The sequence below is a fragment of the Balaenoptera musculus genome, chromosome 2, assembly GCF_009873245.2.
Source record: "Balaenoptera musculus isolate JJ_BM4_2016_0621 chromosome 2, mBalMus1.pri.v3, whole genome shotgun sequence".
Classification (NCBI taxonomy): Eukaryota; Metazoa; Chordata; class Mammalia; order Artiodactyla; family Balaenopteridae; genus Balaenoptera; species Balaenoptera musculus.
This window is the reverse complement of record NC_045786.1, coordinates 138821023-138842702: the sequence shown is the minus strand read 5'-3', so window position 1 is coordinate 138842702 and position 21680 is coordinate 138821023. Positions and strand designations below refer to the sequence as shown.

Sequence of the window (21680 nt, the reverse complement as noted above, 5' to 3'; positions counted from 1 at the left end):
ACTCTTTAGAACCAAAATGATGTGTTCCTGAAGTAGAAATATATTATAGTCGCAATCATGCAATGTGGTACAGAAAGCCAAGTCACACTCACCCGTCCACATCCTTCTCGGGTGCAATAGCGTTGATCAATGCTTCAGTGTTAATGGGATTCTCTGAATCTAAAGGTAGCTGCACTATGAAACCATGCACAGTGAAGTCTTCATTCAAAGATGTAATGCACTTTAACACCTAAAAATAAACCACATACAACTTACATACCACATAGAAATCAACAGGGTGGAGAAACACTTTCCAAGTCAGAAGTCCCATTCTCCCCTCGAGAGTTTAACTGTAGTCCTCTCAGAATGTACCTTGCCTTGGATCCTGAGAGCAACTCTACTTTAACACAGAATGTAACCTTCAGGTGTCTTGCAAGAAATCCAACAAACAAAAGAGCTAAGAACTTTAATAAACTATTACTGCGGGCTTCCCTGGTGGCGCAGTGGTTGAGAATCTGCCTGCCAATGCAGGGGACACGGGTTCGAGCCCTGGTCTGGGAAGATCCCACATGCCGCGGAGCGACTGGGCCCGTGAGCCACAACTGCTGAGCTTGCGCATCTGGAGCCTGTGCTCCGCAACAAGAGAGGCCGCGATAGTGAGAGGCCCACGCACCGCGATGAAGAGTGGCCCCCACCTGCCACAACCAGAGAAAGCCCTCGCACAGAAACGAAGACCCAACACAGCCATAAATAAATAAATAAATAAATAAAATTTAAAAAAAAAAAAACAAAAACTATTACTGCAACAGTAAAATCCATGGTACCATCACCCAAATCAAGATTTCTGTGAAGACAGAAATGTTCTGTAATTTGTACCTTACAATCGTGGCTACTAAAATACTTGAAATGTGGCTTAGTTCAACTGAGGAACGGAATTTTAAACTTTATTTCATTTTAATTAAATGACCACATGGGGTTAGTGGCTATCCTGCTGGACAATGCAGATGTAGAACATTTCCACGACCTCAGGAAGTCCCTTTTCCCTCCTGCCGCTTCCCAGTTAATCCCCCACAGTTCTGACTTTACTCACTCATGATCTGTTCTGCCTATTCTTGAACATCATAGAAATGAAATATACATTTCGTTTTTCAAGTGCAGGTAACAACAGGCCAGTGATCAGTTTTCAATGAACATCGCAGGTGATTTGCAAACAAATGATGCAGCAATCACACTGTGAGTACCAAACATTCATACCTAGCACTGCCCCATTTACTCTGTGGGTATTTTCAAAGATTTCCTGAAGGCTGAGTCTGTGAAGAAAGAATTACCTGGAGGTCTCTTGTATGCTGAATGCATCAGTCCCTAAAGTTCCACTAAACTAAAACCAGAGAGGAAAGCACTTCGGCTGCCCTCTTAACAGTTGATTCTTAACAGCTCACCTCAGATTCTGTGGCCGTTCGTGGTAACTTAATGTGCGTGGCTTTGATCCCGATCTGTAAGAATGAACATTTAAAACAGGTACATGGCAAAAGGACTTGAGACATGGGCCCATTTCTTCTATAGATGTGACTAAGAGAAACCAGGTGGCAGGCATCATTTCACCCTCATATACCCTGTAAGAATGAGTCTCTCACTTTGACCCATCCATCGTTTCCTTGTTAACTGTCACCACGGCACTTAAGCAGTTTTATGTCCACTATTCCTGCTCTTTAGAAGCAAGCGGATCGCTGATTAGAAAACATTCCAGGGCAAACCAGAGGCTGAAGCTCTGTCACCCATTTCTAACTTGCGAAATACATAAACTGAAGTGTGCTGTGGGCGATAGAAGTTTTTGTGGGGGGAGCACAAAGGGCAAGGGGTGGCAGACAGGACCTGGGGAGGGGAGGGGAAGAGTGGAGAGGCGGGGCGTCGGCGCCGCTGTTCTGGGCTTTACCTCCTCAGCAGCCTTCAGCTTCACGTTTATATAAAGATTAGAATCATCTCTGTTGCCGACCTAGAATAATAAAGACATGCAAATCAGACGGTTAGGGAAAGGCAAAGTGTACGGAAAAGCTTCTAAAATGTTAGTTTTGATAAAAGGAATATTTAATCACAAGACTCCTGTCCGTGGATTAGGGTGGACCTAATCCTAGCTCACACGCAACAGACGCCCACGCCAGGCAAAGGGCAGTCTGCTGCCCTCAAGACAGAGGAAGAAGCACGCAGAAGCCAAATCCCCTGCCCCACCACGCTAGGTCTCACTATGTTCCCTGTTTCTTTAGTCACGGACATATTTAGCTTTCCACTGTAATCATTTATCTAAAATTTTCCTTTACAAATATTTTTCCACGTTTCAGTGGTTGACATTTGTCCTTTTCAAAGCTGAAACGTCCTCTCGGGGTGATATGCCACAATAAGTTTGGTTTCTCCCAAAACTGCAGAGGGAAAAACGGTACGTCCTTGACACCAAAGGTAACTGATGCATGGTTGCTTTAAACAGGACAACCGTGGAGAAAGAAGCTGGCCCTAGGGACGGAGTATCTCCAGGTCTGGTCACGCTGATGCTGTTACTGGAAGCTCCCCTCAGGCTCACAGAACACGGCCTTACTCTTAGCTGCAGGTGTCCTTTATAGAGAAGTCTCAGTTTTGCCAGTGCTAATTTGAATTTCAAGAGCCAGATGAATGCGGTGAGGGGAATTTGATTTTTCTATGGGTTATTTGCACTTAAGTGCATTCATTAGGTGCTTCCTGTGGGGCTTCCCTAGAATTTTAGTGCCTCTCATGTTTCGTTTTCGTCATTTTATATATATGATCTTTGCCCCATCATCCAACCTTCACTGATTCAGTTACCAGATTTAATACACTCTGGGATTTTTAGATCAAAGTAGGAAATAGAGTACTGTTTTTTCATTTTTATTAATATTGTAAACAAAGAATGTTGCCTGCCATTTCAGTTCTATAAGGATCAAGTCATTAGCCCCTGCAGTTGCTGACCTGCAAGTACACCCTGAAAGGAATTCAGGGTGCAGCAATCCATGTTTTGGAATATATGGGCCCCTTAGATAGTTCAAATGAATGTCTTAGGAAGAATTTCAATGACCCCAGATTCTTGCATCTTCCCACACATAGAAAAGCCCTAAAAGTATTAACTGAGGGGGCTTCCCTTGTGGTGCAGTGGTTAAGAATCCACCTGCCAATGCAGGGGACATGGGTTTGAGCTCTGGTCTGGGAAGATCCCACATGCGGCAGAGCAGCTAAGCCTGTGAGCCACAACTACTGAGCCTGCGTGCCACAACTACTGAAGCCCATGCACCTAGAGCCCGTGCTCTGCAACAAGAGAAGCCACCGCAATGAGAAGCCCACGCACCGCTACGAAGAGTAGCCCCCGCTCACCACAACTAGGGAAAGCCCGCGTGCAGCAGCGAAGACCCGATGCAGCCAAAAATTAAGCAAATGAATAAATTTATTTTTTTAAAAAAGGTATTAACTGAGATAGCTGATCCTGTGACCAGCAGTAGCCTTTCACTGAGATCTTGACTGCCTGTATCCCCCAGCCCAAATTCACATACACACACATAATATATATACTGACTCCTCCCCTACCTCTTTGGAACAATTTCTCTGAGCAATTAGAGACCGTCACTGTCTCCTAGGCTATAGCCCTCAGTAAGACATTGAATAAACTCAACTCACAGCTCTCACGTTGTACGTTTTTTAAGTTGACAATATTTATAACTACAATTAGTTATTTCGACTTAACTCGGAGATTAAATGGTTTTATCACTCACTGCCGGGTTTTTTTTTTTTTTTTTTTATAAATTACAACTTCTCTGTTCTATACTTTATCTTCACCTCTCATGTAGCTAAATGCAACTGTAAGTCACTTTTCCAGGAAAGGTGTGTGGGCATTTTCCTGAGTCTGTGTGCACCTGAAAATATTTCTCTGCTGTCTTTGCACTTGAAGGCACGTTTGGCTGAGTTTGGAGTCATGACATTTTCCTTCAGAGTTGTTGTCTTTGGCACCTCGTGTGACAGAAGTCTTTTGTTGTTGTTCCTTTATAGGTAACTTTTCTGTCTGAATGTTTCTGAAGGAATTTTTCTGAAACTCCAAAACTACCACCAGTTTTTTAACAGAAAGCTTAACAGTTATGAGCATACGTCAAAATCTTACTGTAATCCTAATGCAAAGAAAAAGACCTCTTAAGATCCAGTTCAAATATTCTCATATAGGCATTTCATAGGGAAAAATGGTTATATAATCATTGATAGACTGGATGCAAAAAGAATGTTTAGTTGAAGAACAGTAGATTCTTGACTGACAGGCAAGTGGGTGGATGGCCTACTGGTTTCCCAGAACAAATCTTAATCCCATTATAGTTTATTAAAAAAAAAAAAAAATCACTTAAGCATTTTATCAGAAATACCAATTTCTTCCTTGAAGGAGGTGAATTACATCATCCAAAAAACGTCCTATTGAGACAGAAAAGGAAGTGGGCAGGGCACAACCATTACAAGAATGACACAACCATTAAGAACAGGATACCACAAAAATCGGTTAGAACACATTAGGTCCAAGATGGCGGAAGAGTCTACTTCCAGTGGACCTTGAGCCTCATTATACACTCATTGTAATACATTAGCATATGACAAGAACATAAATGACACAACCATGGGTGCCATGACAGTTCCAAGGCTGACCATAAAAGGCCCAAAAGTGGATGCGGCGGCCCTATTCCTGGAAGTCCCTGCCCCTCCTCCAAAATACCTGGACTAATCCTCCCACTTGTTAGCCTAAGAAATTACCCAGCCCATAAAAACTAGCCACCCCAACACCACGGAACCACTCTCTCCTTTTAAGATGGCCTACGCTGTCTATGGAACGTGTACCTCTCTAAATAAACTTGCTTTTACTTCACTATGGCTCACTCTTGAAATCTTGCCTATGCAAAGCCAAGGACCCTCACCTGGCGGCCTGAGGGACTCACCCGAGACCTGGGATATGACCATCCTCTTGCGCCCCATTTTTCCTACAACACTATCTTGGAACAAGTTAGGGATTTTTTTTTTTTTACACCAGGAATCTACAAACTGTTTCTGTAAAGGGCCAGGGAGCATATATTTTAGGTTTTTCAGGCCACATACTCTGTCATACCTTCTTTTTTAACCATTTACAACCTGAGCAATTTTGGACATGGGCCACAGTTTACCAATCCCTGTTTTATACCATAAAATATCTTGGGTATTGGTCTACTGATTAATTTTTCTTCTGCTCCCGGAGCCTTTTGTAAACATTCAGGCCAATTGAGTTTATTTTTTTGTTTTGTCCATGTCTTTTGTGAGGACTGAATAAGTTACTATATATAAAGCACTTTAGGGCTTCCCTGGTGGTGCAGTGGTTAAGAATCCGCCCGCCAATGCAGGGGACACGGGTTCAAGCCCTGGTCCAGGAAGATCCCACATGCTGCGGAGCAACTAAGGCTGTATGCCACAACTACTGAGCCTGCACTCTACAGCCCGCAAGCCACAACTACTGAGCTTGCACGCCTAGAGCCTGTGCTCTGCAACAAGAGAAGCCACTGCAATGAGAAGCCCGCACACCACAAGGAAGAGTAGCCCCTGCTCGCTGCAACTAGAGAAAAGCCTGTGTGCAGCAACGAAGACCCGACACAGCCAAAAATAAAATAAATAAAATAAATAAATTTATAAAAAGCACTTTAAATAATACCTGGTAGGAAGCAAGTGTTATTATATTATTAATAACTATTTTATGGAAATACAGCTTCATTTGTATCTTTTTTTTTTAAATTATTTATTTATTTTTTGGCTGCGTTGGGTCTTCGTTGCTATGCACGGGCTTCCTCTAGTTGCAGTGAGCGGGGGCTACTCTTCGTTGTGGTGCGTGGGCTTCTCACTGTGGTGGTTTCTCTTGTTGCAGAGCATGGACCCTAGGTGTGTGGGCTTCTGTAGTTGTGGCTCGTGGGCTCCAGAGCACAGGCTCAGTAGTTGTGGCGCACGGGCTTAGTTGCTCTGCGGCATGTGGGATCTTCCCAGACCAGGGCTCAAACCCATGTCCCTTGCATTGGCAGGTGGATTCTTAACCACTGCGCCACCAGGGAAGTCCATCATTTGTATCTCTTGTGATGAAAAGCCAAGTCTTAATTTCCGTTAAATATTTAACTATTTGGAAGTTATCAGTCTGCTATTTTAAAAGAAATTCCAACTTCTAGGTATATATGCCTGGACCAGATCCTGAATATCCTTAATGCTAATGAATTAGAGAAACGAATGGGAAAAGCAAATTGATTTTGGAGACAGATAGAGCTGGGTTCCTATCCAGACTCAGTACCTTCATGTCTGTGGCTCTGGGCAAGCTACCCAAGATCTTTGACCACCAGTTACTGTTACTGAACGCAGGTTAGGGTGCTCCAGGCACAGTGAGGCCAAACAAACTGAAACGTCGGAGTTTGGAGCAAAGAAAGGTTTATTGCAGGGCCAAGCAAGGAGAATGGGTGGCTCGTACTCTAAAACCCCAAACTCCCTGATGGTTTTGAGGGAAATGTTTTTACAGGCAAAATTTGGGTTGAGGGCTACAGGGTATGTGACTTTCTTTTGATTGGTTGATGGTGAGGTAACAGGGCGGTATTCCAGGAATCTTGTGCTCAGCCTGAAGTTGCCATCCTCCACCTGGGGGTCTCAGTTCTGCAGAAGAACTCACAGATATTGTTATGTATATTCCCTGAGGAGGAGCCAGGACCCTGCCCCAAGGCTGTGCTGCACCACTGTTTCTAGACCGTTCCTCCCGTGTTTCTGCATCCCCTCCCTTCCCTGATTAGCAACTGTGTGAATATGTCCTATGGAACTCAGGGAAGGTCAAGGAGGCTGAATGAAGCCTATTTCCAACAAACAAGATATGGGGGACACAGGAAGGATTTGTACCAGGGAGGGCCCCACAGGGTCCTGCTCGGTTTCATACAGCTCCCATCTCGTAGGGGTAGTATAAAAATCAGAACAACTAGTAATATATACAAATCATTTGAACTCCAGGAGTCACTCTACATAAGCAGTACTGTTGTTCCTTCTGTAAAGGATGGGGAGAGTGGGTGTAGCTGGATGGATTGTGATCAGATTTGCATTTTGACAAGGGCTACATTTGCAGTTAAAAGGACTGGAAGCATCCAGATCAGAAGCCTGTAAGCAGTTGACTAGCGGCCCAGAGGGTGGGAGCAGTAGAAATCAAAAGGAGGGAAGATATCCCAAGAGCTTATGAGAGGCATTACCAATAGTACCTTAGTCCCTAAGGGGATGTAGAGAGCAGGGAGATGCCCAAAAGAGACAGCTCAGGTTTCTAGTTTGAGTGTGTGGGAAAATGGTGGTGCCTGTCACCAGGATGGAAAACAAACAAGAGATCTGAGGTGGCACAGATGTGATTACAACATAATCTGTGAGCCTTGCATCATAGAAAGATGTTGATTCTGGTGCTAAAGTACAAGATTAAAATATTCTACCACTGTTTTATTGCAAGGACATAAGAGACAAGCTGCAGAACAGTGTTTATGTAACAAAAACGCTTTGCAATCAATAAATTTAAAATAGGAGTTTGGAAGTCAATTTTAAAAAAGCAAGAAAAAAAAAAAACCCCTCAATATTGCTACAAAAAGGTTTACAGAAACAGATTTCTTGTCTACGACATTTACTCTTCCTACAACAAACAATTCACAAGAATAAGCCAAGAAATAACTGTCCCACAAAAGTACCAAGTGACACTCACAACATATACCTTCGATTCTTAGTAATTTGCAAAAATGGAAAATCCACCACAGCACAGGACATACCAGGCAGAACGACAGGCCTTCTGTGCTTTTCTTCTCAACTAAGGCCTCTCAGATAATGAATAGCAATGGGGGAAAATATTTAAGTACCATTCACTCTGAAATTCTTGATGAACATGGAACAGAAACTTAGCAAGGGATTAAATGATATACATGGAGACATACATACAGAGAGAAATGTGAAGTGAGGAAGCAGGGGCTTCTGAAGGGAATTTCAAATGCAAGCTATCAGTTTCCTGTCATCCCAATCAACCCTTCAAACATTCATTTGTACATCTGGCCACATGACACATATTTATTAAATACCTCCTATTTATTGAAGGCCTCTTACTGGATGAATCTGGAGCTCTTGAAAGAAACCTCAGACAGAAAGTATTCTCCCATGTAGCTATGGGACTGAGGGAGCTCACTTAGGGAAAAAATAAGGTAGAAAAGAAGTCTGAGGGCTGAGCGTTGAGGTATTCGAGTGGTCTAGGTATCAGGAACAACAAGCAAAAAAGATTAGAGAAGGAGTGATGTCCTAGAAGCCAAGAGCCTAGAACCAGAAGAGATCCAGGTTTACCAGTTCCTGACCTACAGCTGATATCTGAGGTCAGATAAAACTGCATGAGGCAATGGTTCCCAACGTGCGGTTCACACACTCTTGCGGGAACCCCAACACCCTTTCAGAAGATTTGCGAGTGCCATAATACTATGATGTCATTTGCCTTTTTCACTGTATTGACATCTGTATTGAGGCTGCACAAGTTAGGCTGTGTAAGACTGCTGATGACCTAGCACTAAATCAAGACAATGGCACCAACCTGTACTAGTCACACAGTCTCAGTAAAAAAAAAAAGACACCAATTTCACTTAGAAGTGCTCTTGATGAAGCAGTAAAAATTATTTTTATTAAACGTTGACCCTTGAGTACATGTCTTTTTAATATTCTGCATAAAGAATGGGGAAGCAATCACAAAGCACTTCTGCCGCATACAGAAGTGGTTGTCACCAGGAAAAGCACTTGAGCTTTCTTGCCTTGCAAGCAGAACTAGCAGATTTTTAAATGGAACACCATCTTTACTTAAAAGAACAACTGACAAATAATGATTATTTGGGCTTGAATATTTGGCAAATATTTTCGCAAAATTGGATAAAGTGAGCCTACTACTTCAAGGAAAATAACTAATAGTATTGATTACCAATGACAAAATTTGAGCTTTCAAGCAAAAATTGGTATTTACGTACTCCTGTGAGCTTGACAACTTCTCAACACTTAAAGACTTTTCTGATAAGTTTGTTGGTGATATTAATGATCATGATTTTTAAAATATTGCATAATGAAACGTGTTAACATTTGGAAGACCTGCATAATTCAGTGAACCATTATTTTCCAAATGGGGAATGAAGGACATAAAACCAGACACAGGTAAATAGCCATTCAAACTGCAACATAAAACAAGATTTTGATTTAACAAAGTATGAAAGTTCACTGATAACAAGTTTCAGAGTCCACACTGCAACTACCTTTTAAAAACTTTACTTACTGAGTCCTTATAGTATTAAAGAAAAATATCCACAATTATCTGGGAAGACTATTAAAAGAACTCTTCCTTTTACAACCATACGTCTCTATAAGGTCAGATGTTCTCCATATATTTCAATCAAACCAGCATAGGAAGAGATTGAATATACAAGTAGATGGGAATCCAGCTGTCTTCCATTAAGCCAGACAGTACAGGGTTTTGCAAAAAGGTAAAACAATGCCCCTCTTCTCACTCAATTTTGTTTCTAAAAGTTACTTTGTCATAAAAATGTTACTTATGCTAACACACAGTGAGCTTACTCTTGGCATTTTTAAATATACAAATGTCTTTAAACCTCTTATTTTTAATTTCTAAATAGTATATATCAATGGATAAATCCATATAAATGAAAGTTTATGGGTGTAAAGGGGTCCTAAGACCAAAGGTCAAGAGATACTGGATTAGGGAAAGGTACCCACAGAGATGAGCAGAGGGCCAGGACAGGCCAACACACAGAAGTTGAGCTGAAGAGGAGGAGGCTGCAAAGAAAAACTGAAAAGGTCTGAGGTTTCACAGAAGCCAAAAAAAAAGAGAAAGAGCTTTGATGTGCCTGTTGTCTTAAATGCTATCAAGAGATTGAGAAAGGAAGAAAGATGTTAGTAGAAATACACTATCACAATACCTGTAAAATTGCTAGGCCTGGTGTGAAACCAGGTGCTTGCTCCTTCATCTGAATGACTTGGTTCTTCAGTCTCTCCCTTATTTGCCTAGAGAAACAGGAAAAAATTGGAGTTAACATTTAATGTTTCAAGCCACAAATAAGCAATGTGTATTACTGGATGTATTTCTCTTTTAAATTAAAAACACCTTCATTAACAGACATTATCTGATATAATATGTCCTGTACCACCCATCAATTTTCCAGGCCTCAAGTAGACATGGATCTTTTCTAACTCTTATTGACACTGGGCCATGGGGTATGGGCCAGTTTAAAACATACTAGTTGAATATATAAAATAGACAATCAACAAGGACCTACTGTATAATACAGGGAACTCTACTCAATATTCTGTAATAACCTAAATGGGAAAAGAATCTGAAGGATACACGTATATGTATAACTGAATCACTCTGTTGTACACCTGAAACTGAAACATTGTAAATCAACTAACTCCAATATAAAATTAAAAATAATAAAAAAAAAATACTAGTTGATGGCATTCAAAATCATACAGTGAACAAATAAAAACTTGGACCAACACTTCTGGAAGGCTGCTAATCCTCATCTTTTTCAGCCTTTCCACTCTTCAGGTGCTGTAGGAAAAAAGTCTGCAGGAAAGAACTCAAGCTCACACCTTCTGCTCAACTTACCCTACCTAGTAAGATGATCACAGGGTATCCACATAAGGCTGAATGATAAATCAATGAATCCCACTCTGAATTCAATATGAATTTACAAATTATATCCTAATTCACAAAAGAATTTTCCTTACTCAAGGTTGAAAGTATAACCTCTTGTGAAACAAAGATACATCAATTTACTAACACACAACTCTCAACAATACAGTAAGACATCAAATAAATTACATCTATAAGTAAACATTCAAAGTAGTCCAACCTTGTCCAGTTATGATACAGTTATTAACTTGAACAGGATCTGTCTCTCCTGAAGAATCAGTTTTGTCATTTATCTTTTTTCATCTTAACCACACTTGACAAACAAATATACCCGGACATTAGCAAGCATCTCTTCCCTCATCCTAATTTGGTTACTCCCTTCCCCAGTTCTCCACACTTGACAAATATCTGGCATAAAAAGGCACAGGAGTCACAAAAATAGATTATGTGTATTAGCCTAGTAAATGGTAAGAATGTTGAACGATACAAGAAGTCATACCGAAGACTTCAAAATCTTCTAAGCTAATAGCCTTGTTTTTTCAAATCAGTATTCTATAAATCATATCGTTCAAAAGAAGTATTAATGGACTGTTGGATTTCCTTTTACTGGGATTTGACCTGAACAGAGGCCACAATTCTGCTCTGACACAAGATAACCGAAGATACTATAGCTGCCAAGTTTTTCCTAGGCTGCCACTGAAACTCCCCAGCAGTTCCAGCCACAGCTGTTTCTCCTGCATGATGATCAGAAGTGCTGCCCGGGGAGCTGCAGAAGGTCTCTCCCAGGGCCCAAGTTTCCAGACTCCACTCTCTCCTCTCCCCTTCCTTCCCCCAACCACTGTATGAACACAGAGTGCTAAGCAAAGGTTTCCACTGCTTCTCCTTAACCCTCTCGACCCAAACAAAACCCACGGTTTGGGGTGGGGGGTGGGGGTAAAGAGCCCGCCATTCCTGGCACAATGTGAGACAGTAAGGAGACACAACAGTGAGAAGAAGTGAACACGTCTGAGACTCTCAATAACCCTCTGAAGTATGAGAGGGACAAAAAGCTTTCTTATTCCTGCTCACAGATGTAGACACAGGCTCTAAGCAGTCAGGTCGGGTGGCTTTCCCAGGGCCAATTTACAGAAAGAACAGCAAGTGCAAAGGCCCTGAGTGGGTAATTGAGGCCCAAGGGGAAGCAGTAATCAAATGAGGTAGACAGTCATTTATTCGGAATGTGATGGGAAGCCATTAGAGGGTTTTCAACAGGGCTGACATGATTGGACTTACATTTTTTTAAAAATAGATCTTTATTGGAGTATAACTGCTTCACAATACCGTGTTAGTTTCTGTTGCGCGACAAAGCGAATCAGCCATATGCATACATATGTCCCCATATCCCCTCCCTCTTGAGCCTCCCTCCCATCCTCCCTATCCCACCCCTCTAGGTCATCGCAAAGCACCGAGCCAATCTCCCCGTGCTATGCTGCTGCTTCCCACCACCTATGTATTTCACATTCGGTAGTGTATGTGTGTCGATGCTACTCTCACTTCACCCCAGCTTCACCCTCCCACCCCATGTCCTCAAGTCCATTCTCTATGTCTACCTCTTTATTCCTGCCCTGCAACTAGGTTCATCAGCACCAAAAATATGGAACACTTCATGAATTTGCATGTCATCCTTGCGCAGGGGCCATGCTAATCTTCTCTGTATCGTTCCAATTTTAGTATATGTTCTGCCAAAGTGAGCACCGGACTTACATTTTTAAAGGATTATTCTGGCTGCTGAATTGGGAACAGACCCGAGAGGGAACGGTGAGAATCAGGGACAGCAGCAAGAAGTCACTGCAATTGCAAAATCCAGGCCAGGCCAGAGGTGATGGCGGCTTGGATTAAGGTATCAGTGGTAAGCTGGCAAGAAGTAGACGTATTCCAGATATACTAAACATGAAACACGGAGGAAATGCCAGGGCTACAGATGACTCTCAGGTTTTGGGGGTTGTGAAATGGAGCTGGGAAGACGGACAACTACAAATACTTTAAGAACAGAGCAGATTTCATACTGATACAGTGAATTTATTTACCAAATCTTATAAGGATTGTAGAATAAGTAAGCATTTGAGACCCAAAAGGAAGGAATCTAGGGACAAATAAACATAATACTTATACCCAGCAGGTAGCAAGCTACAGGAACCCAGTACTACAAGGTGGTATAGGTGGAAAATGTTGTTTCAGCCCAGTAGGTTAAGAGCAAAGAACAAAATGTTCTGTATTTTCTATGCTATAATTTAAATGGGTCTAAGTACGCATTTTTTTTTCCCTAAAAAAGATTATAGCTTGAGATCAGTTATACTGACTCCCTTAAACTTTTCTAAGAAGCAGGACTGTTTTAAAAGTTGCATTAGCAGGGACATTCTTCCAACTACAAAGATTTGTTTAAAAGCTAACACTTGGGCTTCTTTCTGAGACATGACCAGAATAGCAATGAGACATTTTTAAGTGCACATAAACCACAATCAGCAAGAACTAGACAGCCCAGAACACTAAAGCAACCAGTGGAAAATCTTCTGCCCTGGTGAGGAAAAAAGAAAAAAATCAAGACAACTGTAATTACGTCTCCATTAAGTCCCTTAAAATTTTTTTCCTGCCTGGTTTTCTTGGTTGGCCACTAACCGAAGCACCTTAAAACGAAAAGTGGAACAAGCCAAGTGTCAGGTGTGTCTGAAGTTGAAGAAACTACAGAAGAAGAACATGGAGAGAAAAATTAATACTCCCTCCCTCGTCTATCTTTATTTTAGGGTCATAGAGCTGTGATGAATTAAATGGTGGGAACCCCTTTAATTTTTATAGCTCACTTCCAGAAAGTATAAATGCTATAATGGAACAACTTTCGAATCACCGAACCCTCCTAAATAAACAGAAACTTCCTTGAATTGCAGACGCCTCCCATTTCTATCCTCGGCCCCATGAGTTATACCATCCTGGTAAAGATTCTGGGGGCAAAGTGAGGCAGAAGTGGGCATGTGGAGAAACACCCCTGATCCCTGAATAGAACTACACATGCCAGTCACACCATCTTCCATCAACATTCTCTAAAATCTAAGGGAAGACATATCTCAATCTTGATGTAGGAGAAATCAGTACTAGAGTGCCAATGAAGGTAGCAGGACCAAGTAGCAGTAAACCATTGAAGTCTCTCTGGTCCTGATGGACAGATGCTAGTAAAATAGTCGTAGCTAATTAAACATGAACAGACACAGATGCAGTTTTAACTAAGTTACTACTGGTATCTAGTGGGTAGAGGCTAGGGATACAATTACATATCCTACAATGCACGGGACAAAGAACAACAAAGAATTATCCAGCCCAAATGTTAATAGTGCCCAAGGATGAGAAACCCTGCTACTGGCCAATAAAATGCAATGTTTGGGGTTATCTTTTCTAAGGTGCAAAAATCACAGTGGAAATCATTTATAGCTCAACCTGTCAAAATTTGTTTGAATCTCTATGGATAAGAGTTATTTGCGTGACTATCAGTTTTCTCCAAGTTGACTTCTCCCACATATAGTTGTCAAAGAGCCTAGTCAACAAAAGTCAAATGTGTACATCCCTACAGAATCACATCACCCTTGAAGAGTCCTAGTCAGAGCCTAATATCTCTAACAGTCACCCAGATCTCTTGCCTCAAGTCTTGTACAATTATTCCATTATGAATTCCAACTCATTCTGTTTTACATAATGGCCTATTTTCAAATTTTGGACATTTTATGACTGAGAAAAAAAGCATTGCTAAAATATAACGTAACAAGGACATCTCAACAGAAGCTACAGGTAGGAAAAGGAGGCGGTAAAGGGTATTTAGCTACATGGCTAAGAAACCTACATGATGAGAAAAAAGCTGCCCAGTCAACAAACACTGAAATGTAGCACAGGCTTCGAGGAATTTGCAAATGATCTTCAAAAGGTCCACAGAATAGGCCTTTAGTAACTAATCAGAGAAAAATCAAGAACATTCATCTTCAACATGCAGGGCTATTCTAAACAAGGACATACATTTCTCACCCTCCCCCACCCCCACAAGGGGACTGTTGTTATAAGATTTTACAATGCAGTACAACACAAATGTCTGATTTCATCTGCTTTATTTTCATTTTGTTCATTTGCTGTTTTATGTTTCATTACAACTGTTACACTGCTAAAAAATTCTTCAAATTTTCTGAAAAACTTAACATGTAGTTCCTTGTAAAAACAATTGAGGCCACCTAGTGTTCCAAGAAAGGCATATATTTCAAATTCCTAGTTAGTTAAGTCAAATTAAAAGATTAAATTACCTCCTTGTTGAAGAACATATTTGCAAATGATGCAACCAACAATGGCTTAATTTCCAAAATATACAAACAACTCACATAACTCGATAACGAAAAAAACAAGCAACCCGATCAAAAAAATGGTCAGAAGACCTAAATAGACATTTCTCCAAAGAAGACATACAGATGACCAACAGACACATGAAAAGATGCTCAACATGATTAATTAGAGAAATGCAAATCAAAACTACAATGAGGAATCACCTCACACTAGTTAGAATGGCCATCATCAAAAAATCTACAAACAATAAATGCTGGAGAGGGTGTGGCGAAAAGGGAACCCTCTTACATTGTTGGTGGGAATGTAAATTGGTGCAGCCACTATGGAAAACAGCATGGAGGTTCCTCAAAAAACTAAAAATAGAGTTGCCAAATGATCCAGCAATCCCACTCCTGGGCATATATCTGGACAAAACTATAATTCAAAAAGATACATGCACCCTTATGTTCACAGAAGCACTACAATAGCCAAGACATGGAGACAACCTAAATGCCCATCGACAGATTAATAGATAAAGAAGATGTGGTACGTATATGCAATGGACTACTTCTCAGCCATAAAAAAAGAATGAAATAATGCCATTTGCAGCAACATGGATGGACCTAGAGATTATCACACTAAGTGAAGTAAGTCAGAAAGACAAATACCATATGATATCACTTATACGTGGAATCTAAAATATGACACAAATGAACTTATCTATAAAACAGAAACAGACTCACAGACATAGAGAACAGACTTGTGGTTGCCAAGGGGGGCAGGTGGGGGAGGGGTGGGAGTTTGGGATTAGCAGATGCAAGCTATTATATATAGAATGGATAAACAAGGTCCTACTGTATAGCACAGGGAACTATATTCAATATCCTGCGATAAACCATAATGGAAAAGAATATGAAAAAGAATGTGTATATATATATATATATGTGTATGTGTATATATATATATATATATATATATATATATATCTCTCTGAAACACTTTGCTGTACAGCAGAAACTAATATAACATTGCAAATCAATTATACTTCAATAAAGTAAATTTATTAAAAAAAGAATTACTATAATTTAATGCAAATATTTACTAAACTTGACAGTTACCTCAAATATATATTTGAAAGCTTAATGTGAATCTACTTTATGCTCCAATGAAAATTTATAATGTAAAATTCTTCCACCCAATTCTCTCAAACTCTCTCAAAGACCTAAGGGAAAGGTGAATTGCCTGATATTTATGACATGAAAATAGCTAAACGTGTAAAATTCTAATGAACCCCCCAATTCCCAGTGAGTGTAAAGGTCATCATTAATCCACATACACAGTGACAGAATAAATGCTTTTTAAACTTCTAGATCAGGGTTTATCGATCTCAACACAACTAACATTTGGGCCAGATAACTCTTTGCTGTGGGGACATCCCATGCATTGTAGGGTGCTTAGCAGCAACCCTGGCTTCTACCTCTAGATGCCGCCAGCGCACAGCCACTCCCCATATGACAGGCAAAAATGTCTCCAGACATGTCCAAACGTGGCCTGGGGTGGAAGGAGGGACAAAACTGCCCCCGTTTAAGAACCACTGATCTAGAGGAAACGAATGGAGCTGCAAAGTAGGTTGATCGGTGGAGAAAGGCTTCATAAAAGATAGGATTTTAAAAAGAGCCTAAAAGTGCGTTAGCATTAGAGAAAGGTCACACAGAGAAACAGCATTGTCAGTGTCCAGGTGCACACAACAGGGTGCGGTAGGATGCCTGAACAACTGGCCCCACCTTCCCCCGCCCTCACTTGGGGGTGGGGGCGGCTTCTACTCAGATCCAGCAAATTGGTGACACTAAGAACAGAGAGCATGGTATTGCTAAGCTTTCCACGTCCTTTCAAAAGGCCAGGCATCCAGATTCTTCTGTGTAACTACACACTAACGTGTCAGGAGGTAATCCAATTTCTAAAAATAACTCTGTAATCCCAACAAAACATAACTACATTTGGCCTCCAGGTTACCATTCTGCAATCTTCAGCTGGTAGCAAGAGTTACGAGACATGATGGGGTGGCCCCAAGCCTCAGGATCCGAAAGTGAGGGCCCAACACCCAGAATTACTCCTATTTCAGGGGTATCTAACCACAGATCTGGCCATCAGAGCAGATTATGGCCCTAATCTCAAGCAGGCCTCTGGATCATCATCCAAGGGGAATGCCGAGAAACTGTAGAAAACTGGGGTATCCACTTGAAAAGGAAGAGCAGGCCAACAGCTCTTATCTGAGAAAAGGCTCACAGAGACCTGGCCTTTCTGCTTTTAGAGAAGACTAAAGGACAATCTTGGGTAGAAAGGGCTTAGGTCCAAAAGGCTGCTTACTAAATAAGCAGGGACTAGTACTTGGGCACCAAAATCCAAAGGAAAGATCATTTATCTTAAGTCATGCAAGGCAGTGAACTCTCTTCCCCGTAACACTAGCAGGCTCGTGGCCCCACCTCCTTCAAATCTTTGCCCAGGAGTTCCTTTCACAATGAGTATGAGCTTAATTCCCATATTCAAAATTATAACCCCCATGCCTCAGAAATCTGTCCCTCTTCCCTGCTCTGGTTTTCTCTTTGGCATTTCTCACTACCTTACATTCTGTTTTACCAGTTTTACCATCTGTCTCTACGTATCAGGACGGAGACTCCACGAGGGTAGGGATGTGGGCTGTTTTGTTGACTGTTATAGTCTCGTGGCTTTGAAGAGTGCCTGGCATATAGGAGGCACACAGATATTTATTAAGTGAATAAATATCCAGAAACACATATTTGTCCCTAACCCTCAGATCTCCCCCCAATTTTCAAATCCAGCCTACAACCTTGGAACTCCCCTAAGGAAGAAATGGAAGTGTTCCTTCCAAAGGGACACAACTGGCAACTAGATCCAGGTTTCCCATAGGCAGAGAAGGAATCTGGAATGGTGAATTTTGTCCAGTCCTGGCTACCAGAAAGATATAAAGGGAGAATACATAAAAGTAGAGAAAAGTCAGGGATGGCCTTCTCAGCAGAATGGGAAGCATGGCAACAAGAGGAAGACTGCTATAAATTAAAAAAAATTAGTTTATGAAATTCCTTTTAGCAAAAGTAGTAAGTGCCTGACAAAGTAAGAAGCACCATGTACTGGGTGAAGACCTTGGTTCTAATTGAGCCTCTGCCATTAACCAGCCGAGTAACCTTTGGCCAAATCACATCACTTTTCTTGCCTCAACTATTTCCTCAGCTTGCAGGATAGGATGGGCAGTGAACTAGATTCTGGAGAAATTCTGACTGTGGAATTCTTGACTTGCCCCATCCTTCCTCCCTCCAAGGAAGAAATTTTACAATTCAAATACTACATCAGAGAAGAAACTGCCCAGGGAGCTTGAAGGCTTGCAAATTGGTCCCCAGAGAGGCCCAACAGTGGTGGCAAACAAGGAAGCTGACCTGCAAATCTGGGGAATGAGGGACCCTTCCCTTTGACACCAGGATCCCTGGCTGCAATGTAAGAAGTTCACTTACCTTTCCTCTCAAGAGTGTCCCTGGCCTAGTAAAAGAGGAAGGTAGGGACACCCTGCCCAGACCCTCTACCTGCAGCCCAACCTACTCAAGCTCTAAGAACCACCTTCTTGTTCAGGATTCCCCCAGGGCCATGGCCAAGGGTCTGCTGCCTGCTGCAGCCTCAGCATGGGGAGCTGAGGCACTGCACTACTTCATGAACCAAGCAGGCTGTCCCCCGTTCCAGAGCTCCTCTTCTCTGAGGAATTGTGAGCTCTACCTGCTCCTGGAGTCAAGCTCTCCATGAAGGTCAAGGTGCCACGCTGTGGCAGCATCTGAAAGAGCCATTTGATAAGCACATTAAAGAAAAATCTTCTGTAAGTACAAAGTCCGTAGTCTTAGTGCTTGTTTATGAATTGTGTTAGTAGGAACTAGTATCAATTAGTTCAATTGATTGCTCAACCACGGGGCACTGTAAAAGATTAGCTATGTTACTTCTGAGCCAACAAGGGAGAGGAACAGTACCTGGAACAGTACCTGGAACAGTCATTTCCAGAGAATGCTTTCAGTACCTGCCACCAAATCACTGCCCTATTCCTCCTCATTGATGAAACTTGGACTTAAGCATTAAGGCTTTAGGGACTTTCCTGGTGGCACAGTGGTTGAGACTCCGTCGCCCCCATGCAAGAGGCCCGGGTTCAATCCCTGGTCAGGGAACTAGATGCCGCATGCATGCCGCAACTAAGTTCGCATGCCACAGCTGAGGAGCCCGTGTGCCACAACTAAGACCCAGCGCAACCAAATAAATTTTTTAAAAATTTAAAAAAAAAGAGTTAAGGCTTTAGATAAGTGGTTCTCAACCTTCAAGATGCATTAGAATCAAAGGATGAGCTTTTAAAAGATTTTTAAAATATTGAGTCCAGTGGCTTATTGCTAGCAATTCCAATTAAATCAGTCTGTGTGGGTACCAAGCATTGAAGCTTCCTATGAATATAAGTTAGTAAAACTACCTTGGAAAAGATTGTCAATTTCTACTTATATAAAACTGCTCATATATATGTCCTATTACTCCACAATTCTACTCTTAGGGATGTAACCAACAGAAAGGTATATATTATATGTTCCACGAAAAGACATATGAAAGAATGCTCATAGCACTATTCATAGTCACCCAAAACTAGAAACCAAAATGTCCATGGATAAGCAAATAGTGGCATATTCATATAGAATACAAAACAGCTATGAGAGTAAATGAACTACAACTACCTGCAACATGAAATAATTTAAGAAACACAACATTGACTGAAAGAAGCCAGACACAGAAGACTTTATACTGTATGATGTCATTTATATAAAGTTCAAAACCAGGCAATACTAATCTGCAGTGTTGGAAGTCAGGATAGTGATTACCTTTGTTGGGGATGGTGATGGGATGGGAGTGAGAGAGGGGCTTCTGGAATGCCAACACTGTCATTTCTTACTGGGTGCTACTCAAGTTGAGTAATGAAAAACTCATTGAGCTGTACACCGACGACAGGTGCACTTCTCTGTATGTATTCATATGTAAATAAAAAGAAATATCAAAACCAAAAGCTCCCAAGGTGATTTTAATCTGTAGCTAACATTGAGAACCACTGAAATAGATCTCAAGGCCAGACTTCCCTGGTGGTCCAGTGGCTAAGACTCTACGCTCCCAGTGCAGGGGACCTGGGGTCGATCCCTGGTCAGGAAACTAGATCCCACACGATGCAACTAAAGATCCTGCATGCCGCAACGAAGACCCCACAGGCAGCAATGAAGATCCTGGCGCAGCCAAATAAATAAATAAATATTAAACAAAAAAAGGAATGGGGCTTCCCTGGTGGTGCAGTGGTTGGGAGTCTGCCTGCCAATGCAGGGGACACGGGTTCGAGCCCTGGTCCGGGAAGATCCCACATGCCGCAGAGCAGCTGGGCCCGTGAGCCACAATTACTGAGCCTGCGCGTCTGGAGCCTGTGCTCCGCGGCAAGAGAGGCCGCGATAGTGAGAGGCCCGCGCACTGCGATGAAGAGTGGCCCCCACTTGCCACAACTGGACAAAGCCCTCGCACAGAAACGAAGACCCAACACAGCCATAAATAAATAAATAAAAATAAATAAAATTTAAAAAAAAAAAAAAAAAGGAATGAATCTCAAGGCAACTATCACTGTCAAAGAGATAATGAATCAATCATCTCTGTATACATTAACTAATTACTAATCGTTAACAGCTAACTTGTATTGAACACTTATTATGTACCAGGAACAATTCTAAATGCTCTTCAGTTAGGAACTCATTTAATTTTCCTAACAATTCAGTGGCCTAGATATTATCTTTATTTTACATTTGAGAAAATTCTGGCACAGAGGTTAGCTAATTTGCTTAATGCCACAAAACTAGTAAGGAGTGAAAGAAGGTTTCTAGGTGTTTTGGATATAGACACAAATAAAAGAATGCATGTATTTGCCCTTACGGAGCTTACAAGTATATTTAACTTGCTCTCCACTCAACCAAAACATATCCAGTAAGCACCTATTCTCAGTAGCCTGCCAAGAAGCAAACCTAAATTATCTCTTCACAACCAGTCTTTCTAAAAAGAAGATTTTATCAAGAAAAGCTACTGATTAAGGGACTGGGTTTGAAATATAAGCAAACAAAAAACGAAGCTCAAGCACAAACAATGCAGTTTAGCAAACCACATGCAGAAAAGCGCTCAGGTGTAAGTATTGTGATTTCTAATGTAAACGTTTGGGGTTCCTCCTCACCAATGTGAAAGATTCACCACCATCTAATTTACATCTCACCTTCTTTGTCCACCATCTCTGTCTTCCAGGAAACCCAAGGTGGGTTTCACTGCCAGTGACTCTATAATTCACTCAAAAACCTCTGCTCACAAAATTACGGCTTCATGGGGCAATTACTGTTGCCAGCTACAGTTGTTACTAAATAACTGGTGAGGTCCAAGGTCCCAAGAGCAACCTCCAGGTGGATCACACAAAATATATCCTTTCCCCTTCTACTTTCATCTTTCCCCACCAGTCACCTCCCAGCCAGGTGTTACTCCCAGGGAATTAAGTCTGGCAATCATATCCACTAGCGAAGCATTCAGATTTCCCATAGGGTAGAAATGGCAGAGGTCA

The 21680-nt window shown here is 41.5% G+C and overlaps 1 protein-coding gene and 1 non-coding gene across 5 annotated transcripts in view; both read right to left on the bottom strand.

The window, feature by feature from the left end:
* MTHFD1 (methylenetetrahydrofolate dehydrogenase, cyclohydrolase and formyltetrahydrofolate synthetase 1) overlaps window positions 1-21680 on the bottom strand; it is a 60339-nt gene that overhangs the window by 37764 nt on the left and 895 nt on the right. For 2 of the 4 annotated variants that reach the window (XM_036841651.1, XM_036841653.1), the window contains exons 2-5: window positions 9975-10059; window positions 1913-1972; window positions 1419-1472; window positions 93-229 (exon numbers count right to left, since the gene is read on the bottom strand). In XM_036841651.1, the coding sequence (XP_036697546.1) occupies window positions 93-229; window positions 1419-1472; window positions 1913-1972; window positions 9975-10059 (336 nt within the window). Of the gene's footprint in view, window positions 1-92; window positions 230-1418; window positions 1473-1912; window positions 1973-9974; window positions 10060-18802; window positions 18858-21344; window positions 21376-21680 lie in introns of those variants that run through there. The other 2 variants (XM_036841650.1, XM_036841652.1) reach the window with 2 other exon arrangements.
* LOC118891597 lies at window positions 12318-12424 on the bottom strand. Its single transcript, XR_005019150.1, has one exon. It is a non-coding gene; the product is annotated as a U6 spliceosomal RNA (small nuclear RNA).